The sequence below is a fragment of the Saccopteryx bilineata genome, chromosome 7 (genome assembly GCF_036850765.1).
Source record: "Saccopteryx bilineata isolate mSacBil1 chromosome 7, mSacBil1_pri_phased_curated, whole genome shotgun sequence".
In the NCBI taxonomy this organism is placed as follows: domain Eukaryota; kingdom Metazoa; phylum Chordata; class Mammalia; order Chiroptera; family Emballonuridae; genus Saccopteryx; species Saccopteryx bilineata.
The window spans coordinates 28,715,864-28,742,638 of NC_089496.1; the positions used below are offsets into that span (position 1 = coordinate 28,715,864).

The 26,775-nt window shown below is 41.2% G+C and overlaps 2 protein-coding genes and 1 long non-coding RNA gene across 3 annotated transcripts in view; 2 read left to right on the forward strand and 1 right to left on the reverse strand.

Annotated features, from left to right (window-relative positions):
* Positions 1–5,375: 5,375 nt before the first annotated feature.
* RPA3 (replication protein A3) lies at positions 5,376–9,573 on the reverse strand. The gene is made up of 4 exons (XM_066240209.1): positions 9,381–9,573; positions 7,818–7,892; positions 6,916–7,024; positions 5,376–5,741 (listed from the first exon to the last, which is right to left on the reverse strand). The coding sequence occupies exons 1-4, from the start codon at positions 9,477–9,479 to the stop codon at positions 5,659–5,661; spliced, it is 366 nt and encodes a 121-aa protein (XP_066096306.1). The 5' UTR covers positions 9,480–9,573; the 3' UTR covers positions 5,376–5,658.
* Positions 9,574–9,696: 123 nt separating this feature from the next.
* Positions 9,697–26,775, forward strand: part of UMAD1 (UBAP1-MVB12-associated (UMA) domain containing 1) — a 228,609-nt gene continuing 211,530 nt past the window's right edge. The window contains exon 1 of the mRNA XM_066240208.1: positions 9,697–9,879. The gene's annotated coding sequence lies outside the window, so the exon portion shown is untranslated. The remainder of the gene's footprint in view (positions 9,880–26,775) is intronic.
* On the forward strand, positions 18,722–21,091 carry LOC136310944 (uncharacterized). The gene is made up of 2 exons (XR_010726638.1): positions 18,722–18,845; positions 20,519–21,091. It is a non-coding gene; the product is annotated as an uncharacterized lncRNA (long non-coding RNA).

Consider the following 26,775-nt stretch of genomic DNA (forward strand, 5'->3'; position numbering starts at 1 on the left):
CCAGGGGTCTCAAACTCGCGGCCCGCGGGCCGCATGCGGCCCACCGAACAATTTTGTGCGGCCCGCAGACTAATCCACGAAGTTCAAAATATTTTGGATAAAATTAAGTAAGCCCATGGATTAGTCTGTGGGCCGCACAAAATTGTTCGGTGGGCCGCATGCAGCCCGCGGGCCGCGAGTTTGAGACCCCTGATTTAGAACAACATTCCTTTACTTCACATTCTTGGGGCCAGATGTGCTTCAGAATTAAGAATTTTGGGATTTTAGAAGTCATAGGGCATATCTACCATGTTATATAACACCCTCCCCAGAGGGGAAGAACCCTCGAATCAAACACGTTCATATTTCCGCAGTGAAGCATGAGCGTTTACAGCAGGGGTCCCTAAACTACGGCCTGCAGCCACATGCGGGCCCCCTGAGGCCATTTATCTGGCCCCCGCCCACTTCCGGAAGGGGCACCTCTTTCATTGGTGTCAGTGAGAGGAGCACATTGACCATCTCATTAGCCAAAAGCAAGCCCATAGTTCCCATTGAAATACTGGTCAGTTTGTTGATTTAAATTTACTTGTTCTTTATTTTAAATATTGTATTTGTTCCTGTTTTGTTTTTTTACTTTAAAATAAGATATGTGCAGTGTGCATAGAGATTTGTTCATAGTTTTTTTATAGTCCGGCCCTCCAACGGTCTGAAGGACCGTGAACTTGCCTCCTGTGTAAAAAGTTTGGGGACCTCTGGTTTACAGTAAGTGCTATAAAGACTATTAGTAGCCTCATTATAACCCTTAGACAGGCTTTGTTGCTGAATGAGTTTTTTCCTGAATTTGGGAAGAAGCTTTTTGGTTTCAAACCGTTTTAACTTTTGAAAGTGCAGATAAGGAATTGGTAGATCAAACTCTCCTTCAAATATTTTAGGCAGGTGTCTTCCTACACTTCTCTAATGTCATCCTATACTTCCAATATCTTCTGCACATCTTCATCAAAGGGCCTATCAACTTACTAAATTTGTATCGAAGCAATTATTGCCTCCTTACCAACTGACCTTATCTTTGGGTCTTAGTTAAGCTCCTACCTGTGTCCTGTGGAATCCGACCTAATACGCTGGTTTTTTGTTTGTTTGCTTGCTTGCTTTTAGCAAGAGAGAGACAGGAAAGAAGAGAGATGAGAGGCATCAATTCATAGTTTACTGCACTTTAGTCGTTCATTGATTGCTTTCATATGTGCCTTGCCCCGGGGGGCTCCAGCCGAGCCAATCACCCCTTGCTCAAGCCAGCAACCTTGGACTCAAGTCAGTGACCCTGGGCTTCAAGCCAGTGACCTTTGGGCTTAAGCCAGTGACAAAGGGGTCATGTCTATGATCCCACACTCAGGCTGGTGACCCTGTGCTCAAGCCGGATGAGCCTGTGCTCAAGCCAGCAGCCTCAGGATTTCGAACCTGGGTCCTCAGCATCCCAAGCTGATGCTCTTTCCACTGCCACAGCCTGGTCAGGCTGACCCAATGCACTCTGAACTCCTTGCCTCCTGTCCTGTGCCACTTCACCTGTTATGGTTCAGGCCTTAATCACTTCTCTCTGTCTTATGCTTTCTCAAACCAGACTGGGTGGATCAATTTACTTAGATGGTATGTTGGGCATTGGGAAATACTGTTAAGACAGATTTTTAAGTAGATTCTTTATAAGGATCTCCCTTTAGTGAGGAAAACTAATTAGACAACTAGTTAAATAAATTAGGGAACATTTGTCACAATGGATATTTTTCAACCATTAAAAAGGATGAGATAGTTTTATATTATCAATTGTCAAAACGTACTCAAGGAGAAATGCATGTTGCTGAACAGCATATTGATGTGCTATAGAGTGTCTGTAGAGAAAGCTCTGGAAGGCTATCCAGCAATCCATAGCAGGATCTCTGGGAAGACACTAGGAACCTTTCTTTCTGACTTTTCTCCTGTTAAAATTAAATAACAACAACAACAAAAAATCAGAAAAAAATGTTATCCGCAAGTTAAGTGTGAGAAGAGGTATAAAGAAAGTAATATAACAAAGTAATTCTGCTTGCCTAAGTTAGGGAAAGCTTAGAGAATGGTTTCCTTTGGGCACAGAAATAGACATTCCAATCAGAGCAAACAGCAAGTTCAATAGCACCCAGATCTCAAAGCGTCTAGTGCAGGCATGGCCAACATACGGTTGAATGTGGCCCGTGTAATGAGTTTATGCAGCCCACGATTAAATTTTTAATATTCTCTGCACGATGCACTGTGGAAATGAAATGTGGTACTTTTAAATTGTTATACATAAACTACGATATCTGACCATTGTACAACAATGAAAGTTATACTCAGCTACTCAGAAGCAGAAGCGACTTTGATTATTGGAAATGGAGATATTTAAGAAGATAGTGATACGTGGAAAAGAATTCCGCGTGTGACTAATCTAGGGTTAACTTCCAATAATTGGTTGAATGGATTCACGATACTTCTTTATTTTTTAAAAAAATTCCATTATAAAGATTTACAACTCTTGTACTCATCTGTGTAATTTTTATAAGCAATTGAATAATGGAAAATATGAAAATTTAAAAAAACTTGCCAAGGAATATTTAGTAATCTTCAGCTCAACTTATATTTGTGAACAAACCTTTTCTTTAATGAATCTAAATAAAAGTACAAGATCAAGATTAAATGATTTACATTTGGAGGTCTGTTAAGCATAGCTACTACAAGTATAGAGCCAGATATTAAAAAAATAATAGATGATGCAAAGCGCCTCAACACGTCACATTAGTTTTTTGTTAATTTGTTATACTAAATTACTTATTTATTCATAAACAAATTATATACAGTAATAAAATTTTGTTTACTGAAACGAATCATTTTTGTATTTAACATTTTTTAATTTTAATATTTCATCCGGCCCGTGAAAATAGTTTTCTTTCTAATCTGTCCCAGGGGCAAAACCTGGCCACGTCTGGTCTAGTGTCTTCCAGGAATGGCAGTTGGTGCTAGGGGGTAGCTTCAAGGGTAGAGTAGGATTTAGGAATGAGGGTGACATGGTCAGATTGTGAGGTACCTCAATGATAAATTAGAAATATGGACCTGATCCAGTATACTTTTTACTTTAGAGTACTTTTAGATTTACAGAAAAGTTGCCAAATAGTAGAGAGTTCTTGTATAACCCTCACCATTTCTCTCCCTTTAAGTTAGCTCATATTACCACAGTGGCTTTGTCAAGACTAGGAAACCAACGTGGGTGCATGAACTCAATTCCAGACTTGACTCCCATTTCACCAGTGTTTCCATCAGTGTCTTCTTTCTGGTCCAGGAGCCTATCCAGGATCCCACAGCACACCTCGTTATCATGTCTTCTTAGTGTTCTTTGCTATACGAGTTACCATCTTTGTCTTTCTCATGACCTCAACAGTTTTGGGAGGTAGTGATGTTTGTAAAATGTCCCTCAGTTTGGGTTTGTCCTGTGTTTTCTCATGGTTAGATTGGTGGTGATGGTCTCTGAAAAAATACCCGAGGTGAAGTGCCTTCCTTACCATGGCACACCAGAGGGCACATATGGCATCCCCATGTCAGCACTGCTGATGGGAACCTTGATCACTTTGCTAAGGGAGTGTTGGCCAGGTTCCTTTTCCAGCTTCCCAGGAAGTTTTCCCCTTCCCACACTTCTCTGCTTTTTAAACTTTATAACATGATGATCACAACTGATGTTTAATGCAACTCTGTTGGTTGATGATACAATAAGCTGGAAATAGGAGGCCAGTTATATAATTATAGGGGTGTTAGAGTAGTTAAAGTGAGATGACAGTTGCCTCATCTTATAGTGGCAATGGTAGTAAAAAAGCACTGGAGGGATTTGGGTTGTTTTGAGCAACAGGGATGACTTATGGCAGTTAAAAAAGAAACAGGACCAAAAAAAAGCCATAATATATATCATTTCACAACCATTATGATGGCTATAATAAAAAAGTCAGATAGTAACAAGTGTTGGTAAGGATGTGAAGAAATTAGAATTCTCAAACACGGCTGTGGGAGTGTATAATGGTACAGACACTTTGGAAAACAGTTTGGAAGTTCCTCAAAATTTTATACACATTTACATATTGGGTATATACCTAGGAGTGGATGCAGCAATTATACTCCTAGGTATATACCCAAGAGAAATACAAACATATGTACAAGTAAAAGCTTATACAAGAGTGTTCACAACATAATTCATTATTGCCAAATGGTAGATTCCAAATATCCACCGTTGAATGGATTGTATGATATATCCATACAATGGAATATTATTTGGTCTTAAAAAGGGACAAAGACCTGATATATACTATAACATAGATGAAACTTGGAAACATTATGCTAAGTTAAGGAAGTCAATTATAGCCTGACTGGTGGTGGTGCAGTGGATGGAGCATCAACCCGGAATGCTAAGGTTGCTGGTTCAAAACCCCGGGTTTGTCCAGTCAAGGCACATACAAGAATCAATCAATGAACAACTAAACTAAAATAAAGCAAATATGAGTTGATGCTTCTCTAGCTCTAAAATCAATAAATAACATGTTAAAAACAAACAAACAAAAAAGTCAGTCAGAAATGACCACATATGATTCTATTTATTTGGAATGTCCAGCATAGGCAAATCTATGGGGACAGAAACAGGAGTGGTCTTTCAGGGCCGGCGGCGGGCGGTGGCAGTGGCTGGACTGGCATGACAGGTAAATGGGACAGACTTTCTTTTGTGGGGGGATGAACATGTTCTAAAATTGACAGTGATTCACAGATTGTACAACTCTGAATCTACTAAAAGCCACTGACTTGTACACTTCAAATATGTGAATTGTATCTTAATAAAATTATCACCAAAAATAGCCCTGACCAGCTGGCTCAGTGGTAGAGCGTCAGTTTGGTGTGTGGATGTCTCAGGTTTGATTCCGGCCAGGGCACACAGGAGAAGCACCCATCTGCTTTTCCACCCCTCTCCCTCTCCTTTTTCTCTCTTCCCCTCCCACAGCCAAGGCTCCATTGGAGCAAAGTAGGCCCGGGCGCTGAGGATGGCTCCATGGCCTCCGCCTCAGGCACTAGAATGGCTTCAGTTGTAATAGAGCAACGCCCCAGATGGGCCAAGCATCACCCCCTGGTGAGCATGCTGGGTGGATCTGGTGGGCGCATGCGGGAGTCTGTCTCTCTACCTCCCGCTTCTCACTTCAGAAAAATACAAAAAAAAAAAAAATCACCAAAAAATCAGGGAACACGTGGCAGGGTAGCTCCACTCATTCAAATTCCTTTTGTTCAACATGACTAAACTTACAGCTATAGAATTCCAAGTTTGTACTTGAATACCCGACTAAAAATATAAGACAGTGAATGACCAATAGTATGTGCCATTTAAACTTTTATTAATAAAACACAAAATTAAACAGACAACTGCTTTGTCTTTGCATCTGATCTGACCATATGCCAGAGAATTCTTTATGAAGATGTAGTAAGAACTGTCAATATACTAATTCCATTATAAATGGCATACTGGAATATCTAATAAAATTAGGTAAATGAAATTAAAAAGAGAACAAATTAAACCTTAAATATAACAGGAATCTCTCCCTCAAATATCAGGGGCCTTCTTTAATAGTCTTCAGTGTAGATCATTTGTAGTCAAAATCAATCAGATTGCACAACCCCCAAAGGGAAAAACTGAGGGAATTCATGGGTTATTTTCACAGCTTCATTGTAAAGTCCAAGATCTAAAAGAAACATTTTAGGAAATAGTAAGTCTACAGTGGAAAGCTGTAACATCAATTATTATCTAAAAGATTTCGATCTTTTTCTTTTGTTATCTCCCATTTAGAGGTCAACGAATTTTCACAATCCATCTTCTAAAACTGAGATATGGGTTATCAAACTTATTTAACTAAGTGTGACTTTTAAAAGTGAAAGATATGATGTATAGATTATCCATAATACAGGACAGTTCTTGCCTTGTGTTTTAGGTGTTATGCATTATTTGATGCCTTTAATCTGTATATTAAAACAAAACAAAAAAGGATTAACATTATTTGTTTGCCCTATTTAAAAAATATTCTCTCTTGCCTGACCAGGTGGTGCACAGTGGATAAGAGCGTCGATCCTGGGATGCTGAGGACCCAGGTTCAAAACCCCGAGGTTGCCAGCTTGAGTGTGGGCTCATGGCTTGAGCACAGGGTCACCAGCTTGAGTGTGTGGTTGCTGGCTTGAGTGTGGTGTCACAGACATGACCCCATGGTCACTGGCTTGAGCCCAAAGGTTGCTGGCTTAAAGCCCAAGGTTGCTGGCTTGAGCCTAAGGTTGCTGGCTTGAGCAAGGGGTCACTGGCTCAGCTGGAGCCCCCGGGTCAAGGAACATATTGAGAAATCAATCAGTGCACACCTGAAGTGCCGCCACCACCACAAGTTGATGCTTCTCATGTCTCTCCCTTTTGGTCTGTCCCTCTCTCTCAAAATAAATAAATAAAAGTTCCCTTTCTACATATATTAATTAATCTTTACTGAGTTTCCTAAATATACACACACACTACTTAGAAGCAAGGTAAGGCCAGGCTGGGTAGCTCAGTTGGTTAGAGCATTGTTCTAATGTGCCAAGGTTGTGGGTTCAATCCCTGGTCAGGGCATATGTAAGAATCAACCAATGAATGCATAAATAAGTGGAACAACAAATATCCAGAAAGAGTTGTCTCTCTCTCTCTCTCTCCCTTCTCCTCTAAAATCAATAAATAAAAGTTCTAAAGAAGCAGGGCTAAGTGTTCTCCCATTTTACTTTGAGATCAGAAGAGTCTATAGAAATTGAAAATGTAGCAGGACTGAGTATCAAGACCAAGACATGTCAAATTAAGAATAAAATTGTTTTTCTCCTAAATACATGAAACTAGAATGCGTTATTTACCAAAAGGATGGTTGTCTTCTTTAAACTGGACATAAGATGCACACATGATGGTTGCCTTGGCTGTTACTCTTCCAACTACTTCCACGATTCCAGAGATTTCCTCATCAAGCTAACACAAAGAACAAAATGCCAACTTCATCATTATCACATTTCAGTTGATAATTAACTTGGAAAATTATTATATAGTCTACTAATCTTTCGTTTCATGTAACAAAAATCTATCAATGCAAAAACTGAACTGTAACCAGTTCAAAAATGTTTGAATACTTACTGTCAGCCTGTACAAGTCCTGTTCACCTCTAGCAGTAGCTCCAGGTCCAAAGAGACAGTTAAACGTTTAAGTTGAAGACAAAATCACTTAAATATACCAAGAATGTCCAACAATTCTGTAAGGAGTAATTTGTTCAAAGGAACCCACTGAAAGGAACCTTCTATTATCTATATGTTGCACAGTGTGTTCTGTATATATTAACCACACATGCATTTGTCTTAATAAAAGACCAAGAAAATGTAAACATAAAATGTAAAAACAAATTAAGTGACAACTGAAAATATATGTAAACAAATGTAGAAAATAGAATTAAAAAAATGTAAAATCTTAAGGAAGAAAAGTGATTTAAATGAAAGATTTACCTTACACTATCTTATGGTCTTTCAAGAAATGAGAATTGTCACCCAGTATTTAAGAAATATAGTTAAAAAAATCATGGGCCCCAAAGAATCACTGGTTAGACACATAAGGGGAAATATAATGTAGTTAGAGGACAAAATTTTATTTTACAGCCAGGGAAGTTTTATAAGCTGATATTTTACACATCACTCCAAGAATCAGATATATCAACAACAAATCAAAACAAGATGTAGAATGAACTAATATGCATAAAATTAATACGTATACATACAGGCTCCATTAACTCAACGGTTCCACTTTTTCCTTCTCCATCTGAAAGAATAAACATTTTTCCAGTGGGATGAATCTAAAAAAGAAACAGAAAAATAAATCCCACATAAGCAAAACCTTTAAAATCTCATTAAAATAAAAATCTTATGTTTGACAAAAGATAGATTGACTCAAAAACTTAATAGATGCACACAAAGCAATTGTTTTTGAATGGTTTATTAGATTCAAATTACAATTGTGTTACCATATCCAGTCAAACGATGCCTGGTTACATTTCAATTTCAGATACTTTTTAGTACAAATATGTCCTGTATTTTTATTTGCTGTATCAGGCAACCCTATGATAAAACTAATTAAAAGGGGTCCATACTATCTGTAAGTCAGATCTGGTACCCATTACTTAAATAGTACATATCCCACTGACCATACGTTTTAAAAATCCGGCATGATTAAGTAAAGAGAGAACTGTTGTCAAAAGATCTGGGTTCTACGGTTGGCTCAGTGGTAGAGCGTTGGCCTGGTGTGCAGGAGTCCTGGGTTCGATTCCCGGCCAGGGCACACAGGAGAAGCACCCATCTGCTTCTCCACCCCTTCCCCTCTGTCTCTCTCTCCCCCTCCCGCGGCCAAGGCTCCATTGGAGCAAAGATGGCCCGGGCGCTGGGGATGGCTGCATGGCCTTTGCTCAGGCGCTGTAATGGCTCTGGTCGCAACAGAGCGACGCCCCAGAGGGGCAGAGCATCGCCCCCTGGTGGGCATTCCGGGTGGATCCCGGTCGGGCGCATGCAGGAGTCTGTCTGACTGCCTCCCGTTTCCAGCTTCGGAAAAATGCAAAAAAAAAAGATCTGGGTTCTAGTGTTGTAAGACAGTTGCAAAGAGTGCAGTCAAGTCAGATCTGGTTTGAGTGCCAGCTTTACTACTTAATGTGGCCTTGAGCATTTTAACCATATACTACTACTGCCCAGTCTACCCGTAAAGTCAGAATTACCTGTGAAGAGGCTGTGTGGCTGAAATTACTAGGTAAGTCTTTATATAATACTAGTTTTCTTTCTCTCAGCTCTCATGGTTCACCGATTCTGAGACTTGTAGCCTGTTTCTCACCGGGAGGATGAAGGGGCACACTCTACCACTAGGATAAGACAACATTCTGCGCTATGGGATCTGGAAGGGACAATCAAGGAGTGTTTTACAGAGAAGTTATGTCAAAGAGAAACCGAGGTTTGAGAAGGAGAACTGCAGAAGAGAACAAAACAAGAAAATGAGACTAGGTGTCAAGTCTGGCTACACTAAAATATCAAGAAAGTAGATGTGCGAGGCGCTATAACTTAGAACTTGGCGCAACCGCAAACACTGCGCCATAAAAGAGGTGCCAACATAGCTCAAGAACTGCAGTAGCTAAAAAGTGTGCAGAAATAGAGCAATCGCGAGCGCAGTGATGCTCTTAAGGCTTTTTCTTTCTGTCCTTCACCACCCGTGGCCCACCCTGAAGCCGCTCCCCTGCGGGTCAGGCGATCCATTCCACCCCCGGGCTACGGACCGGGAGCCCAGGGCGAGCGAGCGCACGCACCTTTTCCAGTCTCCCTACGAAGCAGACGGGACGGTCGATGAACTGAGAGAGCATGCTGGCGTTGATGCGCGACTTGGGCAATTCCATCACTTCCACCATTATTGCGAAACAAGATCAGCGGCCGACGGGAAACAAGCGATGGAGTGAGACAAAATTCCGCGGGCGCCTATGGGGCCGATTTCCCTGGCACCAATCGGCGGAGACAAGCTCTCCGACTCCACCAATCAAACGCGCGGAAATCTGGGTCGGACTTCCGCCGTCCGCCAAGGGGAAAGCGAAAGGGGGAATGAGTCCGGAAGTGGGATTCGCTGCTTAGTGACGCGCGGCGTCCCGGAAGTTGCCCCTGTCCACCACAGAGAGGGCAGTGGAGGCGGGGCTGGGGTGGGACCGGGCCTGAGCTGTCTCCGGTGATCTCCAGTCTCCCCACTGCGACTTGACCCCGGAAGCAGGGTGCGGGCTCCAGTGCGGATGCGGCGGGGGACGGCGGGGCCAGCCCCAGGTACCTCTTCTCGCGGGAGGCGTCTCTTTACCTTTCTCCCCACCGACGGAGGCGGGAGTCGGTGCTGTGCACCGGCTGTTCGCAGTTGACTACTCCACCCCCTCTTCCCGGTTCTGCGTGGGAAGGGCGTGATTCTTGCAGAATGAAATCTAGGGATAGGGTGTTGTGGTGGTTGTTGTTGTTATGTGTTATACCCTCCCTCCTAGAGGCGGGAAGTGGAGCCGCCAGTGATCTTCACCGCCTTTGTCAGGCCCCTTGGTGCTTGGTGACAGGGGGTTGGCGATTTACTTCCCAGACTGCGCCACTTTCCCTCATCAGTTTTCCCACCTTTAGGAAGAGGTTACCTTTTCTGATTACCTCTCCGACTCTTTCTACCTTGACAATCGGGCCACTCTGCGGAGGTGCGCGTTTTCTCACCTCCACGCTAGCAACGAATTGAAGCATCCGGGAGGAGGGGATAGCGGGGAGGAGGACCGCTGGGATCGGAGAGTTGACTAATTTAAATAGCTGTTAGATCCTAAACAGGTGCGCTTTTTCCTGCTTCTCCCCTATAATTTCCCATCCGCAAAATGAGGGGCTAGATAATTTAATGTCTTGCAAAGTTCCAGCTGATCAGCTTTTGTCCATATGGTTTTGTCCATATGGACCCTTTTAAACTCCTCTGCAGTCTTGCCCCAAGTGCTCTCTGCTCCCTAGGACTCGGGAGGGAAGACCTGTTTCAAGGCGATTTGGGGGCGGAGGCGAAATTCTCAAATCTTTCACTGGCTGTGTGGCTGTTGATTTTTTCTTTTCTTTCCCCTGCTGATTGGTACCAGCCTTGCCAGGGACATTCCAGAATGAGTGCTTGTAAAAATACCTGCCAACAGTGCTGCATGAATTGAAAAACACTTTTTATTGGGTATTATTTTTTTGAAACTGAGTTCGTGAATTTGCCTTAAGGAACCTTAGTTATCGTTAAATTCAGGTACCTAACTAGAGTCTCCAATTTAGCCTCACAATTGATTTAAGCAAATTAAGGTCCTTTTGAGACTTCACGGGGCAATTGAAGATGGAAATCTAATGTACCATAATTAAATGGTAGGTTCTCTCAGTGTTCACTTAGCACTTAATTTGTCTTTTAGTGTTTCTATACTAAAACAAATTTAAAGAATGTCGTTAACTGATGCAGGGTGCATGTCTGTTGATGTATTGGTGCAAATCAATAAAGTCTATTTTATGTTTCTTGCGAAGACTTAATGTCCTTTGCACCTTAGTGTTGCATCAGAATACAAACTGATGTGTGTTATATAAGATATTACGCATGAATAAAATCTTTAATAACAATTTTTAAGAGCAAATCTTAAAGTACCAGGTGCTGATATCATTGTTTTATTACAGTTGAAAGACCTCTTTTACCTACCAACAGCATTAAAAACATAAATAACAACCAGGGAGATAAGTAAGAAGATCATTTAAAACAGCTTTTTTGGATATTTTTGAGTCACTTAAAATTTATTATGTAATGTAGCCCTGGCTGGATGGCTCTGTTGGTTAGAGCATCCTCCTGATGCAGAGGTTACAGGTTCGATCCCTGGTCAGGGATCATACAGGAACAGATCAGTGTTTCTCTCTCTTTCTGTCTCCCTCCCCCCTTTCCCTTCCTTCCTCTCCCTCCCTTCCTCTCTCTGTAAAATCAATAAATGAACATTTTAAAATTTATTATGTAATATATAAAGTATAGAGAAAAGTATATGTGGCTAGTATGTATACAGTACTTTCCAGAGAGATTAAATAAACCCATTCAGTTTAAGAAATGGAACTTTAACAATTAGTCGTTTGTACTTCATCAATTAAGTCTTTCTCTCTCTAGCCAGAAAGAAACACTATCTTGAAAACACTAAGCTTTTCTATATATTTTTAGTTACACATGTAGGCATTCCTAAGTGGAATGTTGTTTAATTTTGCCAATTTTGACCTTTCTATAAATGGAATTATATATATATCTTCTGACTTGTTTCTTTTCCTTGTGTTTAAGATTAATTCATGTTGACCTACATAGGTGGAGTTCATTCTTTTCATTCTGCTACTTCGCTGTTTTTGACTGACATTTTGATTATTTGCACTTCTTTTCTATTGTGTACAGGGCTTCTACGAACATTTTTGTACCTTTTTATTGGTGCGCCTGTGCAATAATATATCAGAATTGCTAGAACATAGGGTGTGCATCTTTAGCTTTACTAGTAAACCAAACTTTTCACCAAGGGTGATGATACCAATTTATTCTCTTATCAGGAGTGTAGGAGAGTTCTGGTTGGCCCACATTTTTGTCAACTCTTAAAAATGTTTTCCCCTAAATCTGATGAATGTGAGATGGTTGTGGTCTTAATTTGTTTTTTCTGATTACTAATAAGGTTGAAGAACTTTTCAAAATAATATTGGCTGTTTGTGTTTACCATTTGTGTGTGTGTGTGTGTATTTTTCTTTTTTAATTGATTTTTGAGAGCTTTTTGTATATATTTGTGTGGATAGGAAGGATTGCATACCTTAGTTTTGGGCCTATTAATTTTTCATGCCTTCCGTCTTTCCTTTTTTCTCTTTCATTGGAAAAAGCTCTTACTTTCATATAGTTAAAATACTTTTCCCTGACATTTAATATAGTTGAAAAGTCAATTTAAAAAATTTCATTTAAGCCTGACCAGGCAGTGGCGCAGTGGATAGAGCATTGACCTAGAACGCTGAGAGGACCCAGCTTCAAAACCCTGAGGTTGTCGGCTTGAGCACGGGCTCATCCGGCTTAAGTACGGGCTTGAGCATGGGATCATAGACATGACCCCATGGTCTCTGGCTTGAACAGGGGTCACTGGCTAGGCTGGAGGGCCCCCCCCCTTCTGCCGTCAAGGCACATATGAGAAAGCAATCAATGAACAACTAAGGTGGTACAACTATGAGTTGATCCTTCTCATCTCTCTTCCTTCCTGTCTGTCTGTACTTGTCTATCCCACCCTTCAAAAAAAATCTCATTTAAGAATCATTTCTTAAAATAAGCTCTTAAATTCTATGTTTTTAAAATTTTGAAATAGTTTTTCTTTCATATTTAGATATATTTCATCATTTACAATTGAATTTTTATGTTGTCAGATTTTCCACTTCTTTGTCTTATTTCCATTTCAGTTGTCCCAGTCTCATTTTTTACTGTAATCATGTGCCACTGACCCTCAGTGTCCCTTTAAGTTTACATATATGTGTGGGTTTGTTCCTGGCCTTTCAGTTCTGTTCCATTGCTTCTATTTTTCTGTGCCTGTACTTGTAACCACTCTTTTTAATACTGTGTCCAAAGAACTTCGATGTCTTGATGGAAGGTCTTTCTACCTTGTCCTATTCTTCAGGAATATCATAGTTATGATTGGCTCATTGCTGCTTCATATAAAATTTAGCTTGTCAGGTACCCTGAAAAACTGTGTTGAGATTTGATCAGAATTGCATTTGAACTTTTTGATTGATTTTGGGAGAAGTAACATCTTAACTCTGACTTTTCCTGAGTTATTTTGGTTTTCTTAATATCTTTCCAAAAAAGTTCCATAATTTTTTACATAAAAGTTTTAACTGTTAGATTAGATTTCTTCCTAGGTACTTTGTTTTAGTTTCCATTATAAATGGTTTTTTTTTTTTAAATTAAAGATTTTTAACTGATTGTTGCTAGTATATAGAAATGCATTTGATATTTTTTCTGGCATCCTGTTAAACTTTCATTTCTAATAATTTTCTATAAGATTAATTTTCTATTTGTGTGTGAAACAAAAATTATAGTTTTGTTTCTTACCACTTTTTTTTTTTTTTTTGACAGAGACAGAGAGTCTGAGAGAGAGACGGATAGGGACCAACAGGAAAGGAGAGGGATGACAAGCATCAATTCTTTGTTGCACCACCTTAGTTGTTCAGTGATTGCTTTCTCATATGTGCCTTGACCAGGGGGCTCCAGCTGAGCCAGTGACCCCTTGCTCATGCCAGTGACCCTGTGCTTCAAGCCAGCGTTACCATGGGGTCATGTCTATGATCCCATGCTCAAACCAGTTACCCAGCACTCAAGCTGGTGAGCTTGCACTCAAGCCCGACGAGCCGGTGCTGAAGCTAGTGTCCTCTGAGTCATGACAAGAGCTTATAACTCCATTTAATTCTTTTAATTTGAATGCCGTTGTCTAGAGTTTTAGTTCTATTTTAATTTCATGTTACCCCATAAATTAGGCATTATTATTGCTATATACAGTTACTATTTGCTTAGAATTAGTCATATATTTATAATTTTCTTTACTTACTATTTATATTTACAACTCAACCTTTTTTTTTTTTTTCAGGTATTATTTCCCTTCTTTTTGAGGTATATGTGGAAGTTCTTTTAATGAGACTATTTGGTACCAAACTATCAATTTGTGTTTTTCTGAATGTGCTTATTTTATCCTTGTTCTCAAAAGATGGTCCTGTGTTATAGAATTCTAATTTCTCTCAAAACTACTTAGATATTATTTTCCTCTTGTGATATTTTCTTTTAAATTGTGATTCTGTTGTTAGGTTTCATGTCTGTTTATCTGCTTGATCTTTAGTGTGTCTTTGGTGTTCTGTAATTCTACTTCAATTCTCTTACTACTTTGCTGGTAAATATGCTTTCTGAGTCTGATAACTCTTCTCTTTATCAGTACTGACCCATTTCCAACCATTATTCAATGGTTGAAATATTTGTCTCTGATAAGAGAAAAATTCTGAGATGCCCTGAATTAAATTACAGCAGGCCTCAGAGTGAGAGGAAGAGCAAAGTGAATAGTTAACAGCGGCAGGGCCAGAAACAACCAAAGACTGCTCACATTCCTGAATATGTGCTGAAGCTTTGAACCAACTCAGGCTTTTATCTAAATTTCATCTCTTATTTAAAAAAAGTAGTCATCTCCCTGCACCCTGCTTCCTCATGAGCTCTGGGCACTGCTGCCCGCACCCAATCCCGAAGCATCAAATACTTCTGTGTGGGTTATACACCTGACCCAGAACTCTTCCTGCTTTACCTTTTCCCACCCCTTTTTTGCCACTTCTTTCAAAACAACTTTCTCCTCCATACCTGTTTTATGAAAGAGCCCTGTAACCCATGATGGTGGACATGTTGCCTTCTCCATCTCGCCCCACATCTGATGGTTTATACTTCATGCCCCTGGACCTGGTCCTTTTCTGGCCAGCGTATGGCTCAATAACCCTTTCTTTAAGGAAAACGTTTAGCCTCACCAGGCAGTGGCGCAGTGGATAGAGCATTGGACTGGAATGCGGAGGACCCAGGTTTGAACGTGGGCTCATCAGCTTGAGTGCGGGGTTACTGGCTTGGCTGCACTACCCCCCAACCCCGCAGTCAAGGCACATACGAGAAAGCAATCAGTGAACAACTAAGGTGCCACCAAAGAACAACTGATGCTTGTCATCTCTCTCCTTTCCTGTCTGTCTGTCCCTATCTGTCCCTCTGTCTGTCTCTAGCTCTCTTACTAAAAAAAACAAACAAAAAATCGTTTGGCCTCAAAGGCTTTTTTTTGTTTTTGTTTTTTGAAACACCTCTTCCCTAATGTCTAACTCCTTCTGGGATTCCAATTATAAGTAAGAAGGACTTTCTCATGTGTTCTTCACCTCTGTTTTTAAGTCAATGACTTTGATTCTGTATGCTGAGTCTAGATAATTTATGCATATCTTCCAGTTTACCAAATCTTTATTCAGTTGTGACTCATTTGCTCTAATTTCAATACTATTTTTAATTTATTTGTTTCTAGAAGTTCTGTTGGGTTCTTCAAATCTTAGTAGTTATCTTTTTTTTTCTTTTTGTCATAGTTTCAGGTCTCCCTTTATTTTGTCATATAAACTAAATCTGTTTAAAGCCTACTTTGATATTCACACTCTTTACGGGTCTGATTTTGTACTGTTTTTAAATTTTTTTTTATTTTGTCGACTCTTTCTTGTTGGGACTTGGTTCTTCATTTGTATATAATTTGATTATGATTCACGTTTCTTCTTGGAACTCTCTGTTGACTTCTCTGAAGTGTAGTCTGAGGGCGTTTTCCCTGAGAAATGTGTGTTTCCTCTTAATCAAGATGTTAGGGCTCCTGTTTTGTCCTTGTTCGCTGTGAGGCATGGGCCATTAAAAGTCAGGCTTTTAGCCATTAGAAATTTGCAGTGGCCATAGGGAACATGTTTGCTCCAGTATTTGCATATATCCTTGTGCATTTGTTGACTTTTGTCCTTTATGACTTTTTTAGAATTTCTTTATTCACTAATTGGCTTAACCATACATTTAAAAAAGGCATTATATTGAAGACTTTAGTGTAGGTGCTCCCGTTAGAGAGCCAATGTGGGGATTCTACTAGTTGTTGAGAATTTAAAGGTCTGGTGAAGGTACAGTGAGGGTCCTGAGGAGTGGTAGAAATTAAGGGTAAAACTAGAGACCAGAACTTGAACTGTCTTTCTTATATGCCATGCCAAGCAGTTTAGTGTAATACGTGATTTAAATAACATGAAATTTGCCATTGTAACCAATTTTAAGTGTATATCCCCAGCATTAGGTACACTGACATTGTTGTACAACCATCACTGCTGTTCATCGCCAGAACTTAGTCATCGTCCCATACTGAAACTGTATTAATAAGTAGTCTATGAATTTAACTACTCTAGATACCACATACAGAGAATAATCGATAGTTGCCCCTTTGTGTCTGGTTTATTTCACTCAGCATTGTGTCTTTGAGGTTATTCTGTAGTGTAATATCATTTCTTTTTAATGTGTAATAACACTCCATTTTAAGTATATACCACATTTGTTTTTACATTCTTCCATTGATGTACATTTGGTTTGTTTCCACCTTCCAGCTTAAGATTTTAAGTCAAAAGGAAACTGATTGGAATCATTTTGAGATAACTTGACTAGCCTAAGGTTTACTGACCTCACAAGGGACTGGAGCCACGAACAGGAAAGGTTTTAGAACCCAATCTGTCTTCTTCTTTTTTTATTTCTTTTAATTTTTTTTTTGTGTGTGTGTGTGTGTGTGTGTGTGTGTATGTGTGACAGAGACAGAGAGAGACAGATAGAGACAGATAGGGACAGACAGACAGGAAGGGAGAGAGATGAGAAGCATCAATTCTTCATTGCCGCTCCTTAGTCTCTTTAGTTGTCCATTGATTGCTTTCTCATATGTGCCTTGACCAGGGGGCTACAGCAGAGTTAGTGACCCTCTTGCTCAAGCCAGTGACCTTGGGCTCAAGCCAGCGACCATGAGGTCATGTCTGTGATCCTATGCTCAAGCCAGCAACCCTGCACACAAGCTGGTGAGCCCTCACTCAAGCTGAATGAGCCTGCGCTTAACTTGGCAACCTCAGGGTTGCAAACCTGGATCCTCTGCGTCCCAGTCTGATGCTCCATCCACTGTGCCACTGCCTGATCAGGCAGTGTTTTTTTGGGGGTTTTTTTGAAACCAGTTTCTCTTCAACCAAGTACTGTTGCTTCATTGTTTGCATAGATCTACGTGGTTATTCAGGCCTTGTGACCAGCTGGGAGGATCTGGATTGCCAGCTCTGGTCAGTTGTCCGTATGTCATCCAAACAGCTATGGTGTGGAAGGTGACCTGGGGAGGTTTGGGTACAAACATGGCTACTGAGAGTCTCCTGTGTTGAAAAGAGACCCAAGAGGAATGCAGTAATTCCTAATGGGGCTTACAGTGAGCTGAGCTCAAGTACTAGTGACAGTAGGAATGGAGAAAAGCCAAAGGTTTCATGAAGTATCAAGAGTTGCAGGACTTAGTGGTTGATGGGCAGGGAGAAGGTGAAATCAAGGTAACACGTAGGGTTCTGTTTCTTGGAGCTGTTTTAAACCATCATGCGTTTTTTCTGAGACGCAGAACAGAGTAGTGCTGGGAGGGTGCTCAGGCCTGCACACTAAGTCAGTGCAGCAGAGTGTGAAGAACCTAGGCTTGAGAGCAGACAGCCTACGTTAAACCCTATACTCTCTCTGAAGTGACTTTTGGACAAATTATTCATCCTTCCACAATTGCAATTTCTGTATTAACATGGGAGAGAGAGCTTCATGTGGTTGTAAACATTGAATAAAACTGTCTGTAAAGCACGGAGCACAGGGCCTTGTTACACTAAGTAGTACTTCAGTAGTAACCTACAACTTACAGCTGTTACTAGCAGGGTCAGATCGTCCTTAAGTATCTGTTGGACAGCTAGTGATGATGACTAGTAAGGTAGTGGAGAGGGAAGGAAACCGCAGGGTGCTTCCCCCGAAGGAGGGACGTGTGTGCGCTTGCCCGAGTGGAGGTCCTGAGTCCACCTGGGGTTTATCCAGCCCTGCTCAGCGGCCTGCATGTGAGAGACGGTGTTTTCTTACAACCGTTTGACTATTACCAAGATGTTTTCTCTATTTTTCAGCAGTTACTTGTGGAAAACAGTCATCAGAGAGATAGTCTTCTTAGCTTTTGCATCCATGTTTTTGCTTCTTTCTGCTGAGCTTATTCAGGTAATCTCTATAGAAGGAGAGACTGGGGATGAGGTGACCTTAGTCTCTGTCACTGAACCTTGTTGCATGCAACCTCTTGTTCTGTGTCTAAAGACAGATACACACGTTCCTCAGCTTCTTCAGTTCACACAGGCTGACGGGCACTCAGCACAAACGGGTCTGCTGGGCTGAGATTGATTGGCTCAGACTGTTGAGGTGTCTGAATGAGTGAGAGATAAGGAGCAGTTTGTAATTATTTGACCTTGCAGGAGACCTCCTTCCTGTGTTCTGCTCATGGAGCCTTTCTGTCTGGGACCCGGTTTTACAAAGTCTTCCTTGGGCAGGTACAAACTATTGACCCTCAAATGGAGGTGGACGATCTTCTGGGAGAAGGGTAAGGATAAGGGAGGAATCTCGTTCCGCCAGACTTCATAGAGACGTTTCGGGCAGTGGCGTGTCTGGCAGCCTATTTTTTCTGGTAGGTATAACTTGTATTTTAAAGCTTAGGGTTTTGGCCCTGGCCGGTTGGCTCAGCGGTAGAGCGTTGGCCTGACGTGCGGGGGACCCGGGTTCGATTACCGGCCAGGACACATAGGAGAAGCGCCCATTTGCTTCTCCACTCCCACCCCCTCCTTCCTCTCTGTCTCTCTCTTCCCCTCCCGCAGCCGAGGCTCCATTGGAGCAAAGATGGCCCGGGCGCTGGGGATGGCTCCTTGGCCTCTGCCCCAGGCGCTAGAGTGGCTCTGGTCGGGGCAGAGCGACGCTCCAGAGGGGCAGAGCATCACCCCCTGGTGGGCAGAGCGTCGCCCCTGGTGGGCGAGCCGGATGGATCCCGGTCGGGCGGAAGTCTGTCTGACTGTCTCTCCCCGTTTCCAGCTTCGGAAAAAAGAAAAAAAAAAAAGCTTAGGGTGTTTTTTTTGGTGTTTTTAAAAAATTATTTATTTATTTATTTATTTTTTACAGAGACAGAGAGAGTCAGAGAGAGGGATAGACAGGGACAGACAGACAGGAACAGAGAGAGATGAGAAGCATCAATCATTAGTTTTTCACTGCGCGTTGCAACACTTTAGTTGTTCATTGATTGCTTTCTCACATGTGCCTTGACTGCGGGCCTTCAGCAGACCGAGTAACCCCTTGCTGGAGCCAGCGACCTTGGGTTCAAGCTGGTGGGCTTTTGCTCAAACCAGATGAGCCCGCGCTCAAGCTGGCGACCTCAGGTTCTCGAACCTGGGTTTTCTGCATCCCAGTCCAATGCTCTGACCACTGCGCCACTGCCTGGTTAGGCATAACTTGAATTTTAGAATTAAGTTTAGGCAATGGGAATGGAAGAAATACATTCCCCATCTTTGTGGTTTGCTGGTCTGTTTCAGTTTGCTTGTTTATTTGCTTATTCATTCATTCCTTGGATAGACAATGTAGCCTGTGGCACAAGGGACAGTTATGAACTCTTGGTCAGTTGTGCTTGGTCACAATGATTGTCCTGTTTAGGGAAATTTGACTCAGACTGGCAGATGTTTGACAGAGCTATTCCCAGTTGCTGTCTTGTGTTATCTGTACGTGCACTTTGATGGAAAATTGGGAGGAGGTAAAACAGCCAGCTTTTTTATTTACTCGGAGTCTAAAGTACGTTTTCAGAGAGATAGCAATACTTCTTAACTGGACTGTTAACAACTTGTTAGCCTCTTGCGTGGCTGGTGCTAGTTTTACACAGGACTCAGCACATACTTTGTGCCACTGGCATTGTGAGAGGTGGCCGAGAAGCAGGCCAAAGAGGCAGCAAGTTGATGGGTATTTCCTTGAATTGGGAGAAAGCTCCTTGACTGGTTTTGTTTCTCTAGGGCCTACTACGGTCCCTGGCCAGGATTTGCCCTTTGAAACATGTTGGTTGAATGAGTTAAAAGTGAGCAAATGAACAAACAACTGAATTTTAGTTTGTTTTTATTTGAGTAGGAAGTAAAGGCTTTTGAGGTTGCAGTTAGATTGTATTGAAAATCAAATGATGCAGATTTGCAGTGGGCCATTTAGGAGCGTATCCTTTTGGAAGTGAATGCAATGCTTTCTGTTATGTGTTAAATGCATTAAAGTGAGCAAATAGAGCAATTTAAAGACCCACACTGAATAATGCTTTATTTTTTTCTTTATTCATTCTAGGTGTCCCTGTGATATAGAGTTGTAAAGAGGTGTGGCCTTACAGCGGATGACTTCCTTCTCCCTTAGGACATGATTTAAATGTGTTTATTTATCTAAGATATTTGTTTTTGTGTGAAGAGATGTTTTTTGCTAGAGTTGAAGTCTTTTGGGGGATGTTTTTTCATTTCAGAGTTGCAAGATTGAATGCAGTGAGTAGAAATTGGTATTTTATTGGTAGGTTCAGTGTTATTTAAGCCAGAACCAAAATGTTTGTGTTTGTATTTTGGTGACAGTTATGAAGAATTATGTTTGTAACTTCATTACAACATGAAAATATATCATTGTATCATTAAGTTAGAAGAGTGGGGATAACACTAAGCCTTTAAATTACATTCTTGGTCAATGAATGAGACTCAGATGATATAAATTATAAGTACGGGTTGTTTATAAGCTTCCAGAAGGCAACAACTTTATCTTTTAAATTTCTACATCTCCCCAAACTATGTAGAAAGAAAATACACGGGTTCACATGTACTGCATTAAAAAGGGAAATAGTTGTTGTTGTCTTTTTAAAATAAAACCTCTTTGAATTAAGATGTCTTTTGACTAGAGTGCATCATATATTAGGTGATCATACCCACCTGACCTGTGGTGGCGCAGTGGATAAAACATCAACCTGGAATGCTAAGGTCACTCGTTCGAAACCCTGGGTTTGCCCAGTCAAGGCACAAACGAGAAGCAGTCAATGAACAATCAAAGAGAAGCAAATACAAGTTGATACTTCTTGCGCCCACTCCCTCTGTAAAATCAATACATAAAATCTTAAAAAAAAAAACAAAACGGTGATCATACCCATCCACAAAAGAATACATTGTAACAAATAATTATATGGACCAAAATGCTAAGAGTAAAGAGATTGAGAGACCCGGGTCTAATGTAGTGGGAGGTCCCCCCCCCCAAATTAGTAGAATCAGAGGAGACTTCCATTATACTGTTCTATTTTTCTTTTTTGAATAAGGGACAGTAGAGGAAGATAGTAGTCAGTTTTTGTTTTGTTTTTTGTTTTTTTGAGTGAGAGGATGGGAGATAGATTCCGACATCCACATGGACCAGGATCTACCTGGTAACCCTGTCTGGGGCCAATGCTGACTCAACTGAGCTATTTTTAGCACCTGAGGCTGAAGGACTTGGACCAACCAGCTATCCTTAGCACCTGGGGCTACACTCGAAGCAATTGGGCCACTGGCTGCAGGGAAGGAGGTGGGAAAGAAGGGGGAAAACAGGGGGGTAAGGGGGAAGAAGCAGATGGTCGCTTTTCTTGTGTACCCTGACTAGAAATTGAACTCTGGACATCTCCACACCAGGCTAACGCTCTATGCACTGACCCAACTGGCCAAGGCAAAATGTAGTTTGTTTGTTTTTTATTGTTGCCAGTCTATCATTGATTCTGAAAATAAAAGCATAATTAAAAGGAAAACCAACAAACGAACAAAAATCCCCTAATCCAACAACAGCAAAGTTACACAAAACTTCCATGATGATTCCAACAGACTTTGGGGGTCATACTTATTTACAAGGAGATGGAGGAGAGTAAAACTATGATGTCTGATTCTCCTTAGTGAGATTGTATTCAATGATGGAAATAGGGTCTGAGAAGAAGGAAGGTTTTGTTCTAAAATTTTTTTGGGCCAACTTGTCATTTTTCAAGATTGCTTTATGTTTGAAAGCAATTCTGCTAGAAAAAAATCCCAGAAAATGAATAATTCCAGATAATATAATGTTTCCATGATAGCAAGAGTTTATTATCATAGTGACAGCTAATGACTGCCAGCAGTTTCCGGTGGCAGGTATCTGACACCAGTGATGAGGAGCTGGCAGCGGAAGCCGCGGCCGCTCTCCGTGGCAAACAAAGCCAACCGTGAAAAGTCACCGAGTTGTGATAAACTAGACATTACCTCCAGTACTCTTGAACCCAGGATTTCCACTATTATTTAAAGATTTCATGTTTGAATCCTACATGTCCCATTTCTGAAAAGCACTTTTTGCCTATAATTTAATATGAAATAAAATAGGAGAGGATTTAAACTATATGGATCAAGAAAAAACTATAAAATCAAGAAAAGATAACCCAGCTTCCGCACCTGTTGAAACCTACTCAGTGAACTTCTCAGGGGCTTCCCATTCTTCCCCAAGCCTCCCTTGCCTGCAGCTCTTAATCATACACTTGGAGCTTGAGACCTTCCGACTTGCTGAGTATTTTAGATGTTCTGGTGGCTAAAAATAATACATGTTTAATTTCTCAGTTTGCTAAAAGCAACTATACAGTCATATTAGGGAAGTGAGTTTTATTAAATTTATATTATGCAAATTCAATTTTTAATGGCTGTTGTATATGCACATGATGTTACTTTTTTCCAATTAGGTGACGTGATTAGGAGTGTACATTAGGGGACAGGCTCCTTACAAATGAGGTTGCCACCACGACTGTGCTGTCATCTGGAGATGCTGGCAAAGCTGCAGTGGTGTGTTCAAGGGCACCGCTGAGCTACTCCTGGCCAGTGGGAGTGGGTGGAAGTAAGGGTTCAAGGAGAACAATATAAAATTCCCTGCTGTTAGAGAAGACTTGTTCATTATTTTTTTAAATGGTGATGATGTATACGAAAATGTTACGGTGTTTGTGATCCATTGGACAAATGTAAATGAATGCTATCTCAGTTTTACTTCAACATGTAAATATTTAAAATGTGCTAGAAACAACGTCCTTTATCATTTTCAATGGAAAGTTTTAAATGTCAACTGAAAAACTACAAGGGCGGCATCATGTTTCAGAATTCCTTTAGGGGTCATGTGAGAACCGAAGTATGGTTAGCAGCTTTGGATCTTCCTCGCTGGCAACCCAAATTAAGCAATACATTCATTGACCTAGCCCATGAATCCAAAAGCAGAGTTCATAAAACATGATCATATATGATGCTCTCTGATAATCTCTGATAATGCTTCTCCTCCCCTTTCTTCTTTGTTTCTTTTTTCTTTTCTTTTCTTTGCCATTTAATTCTGTTAATAAATGTGGGCATGACCCAGCAAATTGAGTTTACTTCCACTGAAGTGTTGGGGCCTGAGTTTGAAAAACAGATATAGATCCAAGATTCAGTTCTTTGTTTATTCTGTTCCTTAAGTGTGCTTCCCCCCTTTTGGGGTCTGAACATAAGTCAGAGATAGAGAGAAATGTTAATTCTTTGATTTCATTAATTGGCCTTGAATAGTTCTGTGGAGCTCATCTGTGCCGTCGGCTGTCACGTCTTCCTCTGCTCCGCCTCCCGATCCTCCCAGATAGCTCTGCTTGCCCCTATGACACCAAAATCACAGACCTTCAAAAATTAAAAATAAACAAAAACCTAGGTGGGATAGAGGAACAAGGAGGGAATCTTGGGGTAATCCTAATTGCTTATCTGTAGTTGATGGATCAATTTTAAAACAGGATAAAATCACATCTCTCATACAGATATAAAATCCGTCAGACTTGACTCATTAAGGAAGGACCTAGTAAGATATTACAACTGGTTCAAAAGAGGACTCAAAAGTATCACTCAAAATATTATTTATAGACGAATGTGGGAATGTCAAATTTATGAATGGGTGCAAAACTGGTCACTGTCCTCAGGACAGTAATTAATGCATTCACCCAGACACATTGCTGTAGACGGGTTATTTGCAAGACTGTCAGTTTTCTATACAGTATCTCCCACAGAGTTATAATGTAATCTAGTCAAAAGGAGGCTAGAGATAACCAGATGGATGAGCCAGTCTGATACCCAAATCTTCCTCAGTCTTTTCTTACTGTGATTGGATTTACACTAGTAAACAGTCTTATCCTACATTTAAAATTTTGCCACCGGAAGGCCAAAGCCAGTTTGAAGAGGATTTAGTCATTCTGCAGAGCATTTTTAAACATTTTGAATTTGTTGCTCTCTGAAAACTAGATCCATAATATAGTAGTTGGATTTCTAGTCTGTCTTGGAAAATCAGGCTTGGTGATACCATGCCCACCTAGGTTTTTGTTTATTTTTAATTTTTGAAGGTCTGTGATTTTGGTGTCATAGGGGCAAGCAGAGCTATCTGGGAGGATCAGGAGGCAGGGCAGAGGAATGTGGGCACGGTGTCACCAAGGGGGGTTGGAGCTGCCAAAGGTGCCTTCCATTATTTCTTTTTTTTGTTTGTTTTGTTTTGTTTTGTATTTTTCTGAAGTTGGAAACGGGGAGGCAATCAGACAGACTCCCACATGCCCCTGACCGGGATGCGCCTGACTGGGATTCACCCGGCACGCCCACTAGGAGGCGATGCTCTGCCCATCTGGGGCATTGCTCTGCCACAATCAGAGCCATTCTAGCGCCTGAGGCAGAGGCCACAGAGCCATCCTCAGCGCCTGGGCAAACTTTGCTCCAGTGGAGCCTTGGCTGCGGGAGGGGAAGAGAGAGACAGAGAGGAAGGAGAGGGGGAGGGGTGAAGAAGCAGATGGGCGCATCTCCTGTGTGTCCTGGCTGGGAATAGAACCTGGGACTCCCGCACGCCAGGCCAACGCTCTACCGCTGAGCTAACCGGCTGGGACCCCATTATTTCTTAATTTTTAAAACTCTTCATTTTTTATTGTAAAATAATATGGTATTCGGCTTAGAAAAAAGTAAATACTGCAGAATAACCATGAAGTGAATGAATATAAACTGCATTGTGGTAACAACAACTATTAGGTTCTAAGAATATACAAACTTATTCTCTCATGCACACAGTAGAAATTACTTTTATGATAAAAACTCTGCTAGTTTCATCTGAAAAAGCAAATAAATTAGAAACAACGATTAGAAATGATAAAATAGTATAAAACACACTTCAGCTAAAAGGTTCTTCTCTGAGAGACTGAGAACCAGCGACAGCAGTCTGAGTACCAGGCACCGGCGTTGCGCGGAGGGACCTTCCGCCAGGCCACCTTAGACCTTCAGCCTACATCTGCCAAAGTTTCTTCAGTGTCTTCGGATCATCAGTGGGGGAGAGATGCCTCGATCATAGCATCAGCCTGATCCTGTTTTTTTAAACACAATTACACAGTTTTCAGGTGCTCACTTCTACAACACATCTCTACACCGTATTTTGTATTCACACCCAAGTCAAGTGTTTGTCCATCACATTTATCCCCCTATCCTGTTCTCCACCTCCTGCCCCAGCTTCTCCACACTCTTGTCCATATGCATGAGTTTTTTCTTTCCTCTTTTTGTTCTTTTTTGCTCAAACCTTCCACCCCCCTCACTCAGCTCTCCCCACCCTTGACCTCTGTCAGCCTGCTTTATATGAGCCTGTCTCAGGTTTTTGCTTGTTAGCTCATTTTGTTCATTAGATTGCACATGTGGATGAAGTCATGTGGTACTTGTTTTTCTCTGACTGGCTTATTTCACTGAGTATAATGCTCTCTAGGTCCATCTATGCTGTTACAAAAGGTAAGATTTCTTTCTTTTTTTGCTGCCAAGTAGTATTCCATTGTGTAAACATAGCATTTTATCCACTCATCTACTGATGGACACTTGCGCTGTTTCCAGATCTTGTCTATTGTAAATAGTGCTGAAATGAACATAAGAGTACATACAAATATTATTTCAAATTAATCTTGGGTTTTTTCAGGTATATTCCCAGAAGTGGAATTGCTGGCTTAAAAGACAGATCCATTTTTAATTTGAGGGGTAAACTCCATACTGCTTTCCACAGTGGCTGCACTAATCTGCATTCCCACCAACAGTGCACAAGGGTTCTATTTTCTTCCCATTCTTGTCAACACTTGTTTGTTGATTTATTGATGCTAACCGTTCTGACAGGTGTGAGGTGATAGCTCATTTTAATTTTCATTTCTCTGATGATTAGTGACTTTGTGCATCTTTTCATTTCTATTGGCCACCTCTATCCAATTAAAAAATGGGCAAAAGACCTGAGTAGACACTTTGCTGGTCCTTTCTGTTGTTGTTTTACGGTGACCATAGCAGCAAGCGCAACACTGAGTACAGAGTGCTTTCCCAGATCCACACTTTCGAAAGCCTTTTCACTGCTTCCTGAACCGAGAGCTCGCGATTGTGCCTTGTTTAGGGAAAGGCTCCTGCGCTCGGCTCCTGCGCTCCCCTCCCTCCAGGTGCCTCTGTGGAGGAGGCTGCACGTCCCTCACTCCTTGTCTCCTCGAGGGCTGGTTTCACTGACTGACCTGCCTGCCGTTTTCATTTACCACCCTGGGTGCTACTGAAGAG

Bases quoted from the DNA above. Each gene is read 5' to 3' on its own strand.
- RPA3 (XM_066240209.1), bottom strand. From the start codon at position 9,479: ATGGTGGAAGTGATGGAATTGCCCAAGTCGCGCATCAACGCCAGCATG. The intron at 7,025-7,817 runs GTATGTATACGT...TCTTTGTGTTAG, and splicing joins CCGTTGAGTTAATGGAGCCT to CTTGATGAGGAAATCTCTGG. The intron at 5,742-6,915 runs GTAAATAACGCA...TGTTTCTTTTAG, and splicing joins AGAAGACAACCATCCTTTTG to ATCTTGGACTTTACAATGAA.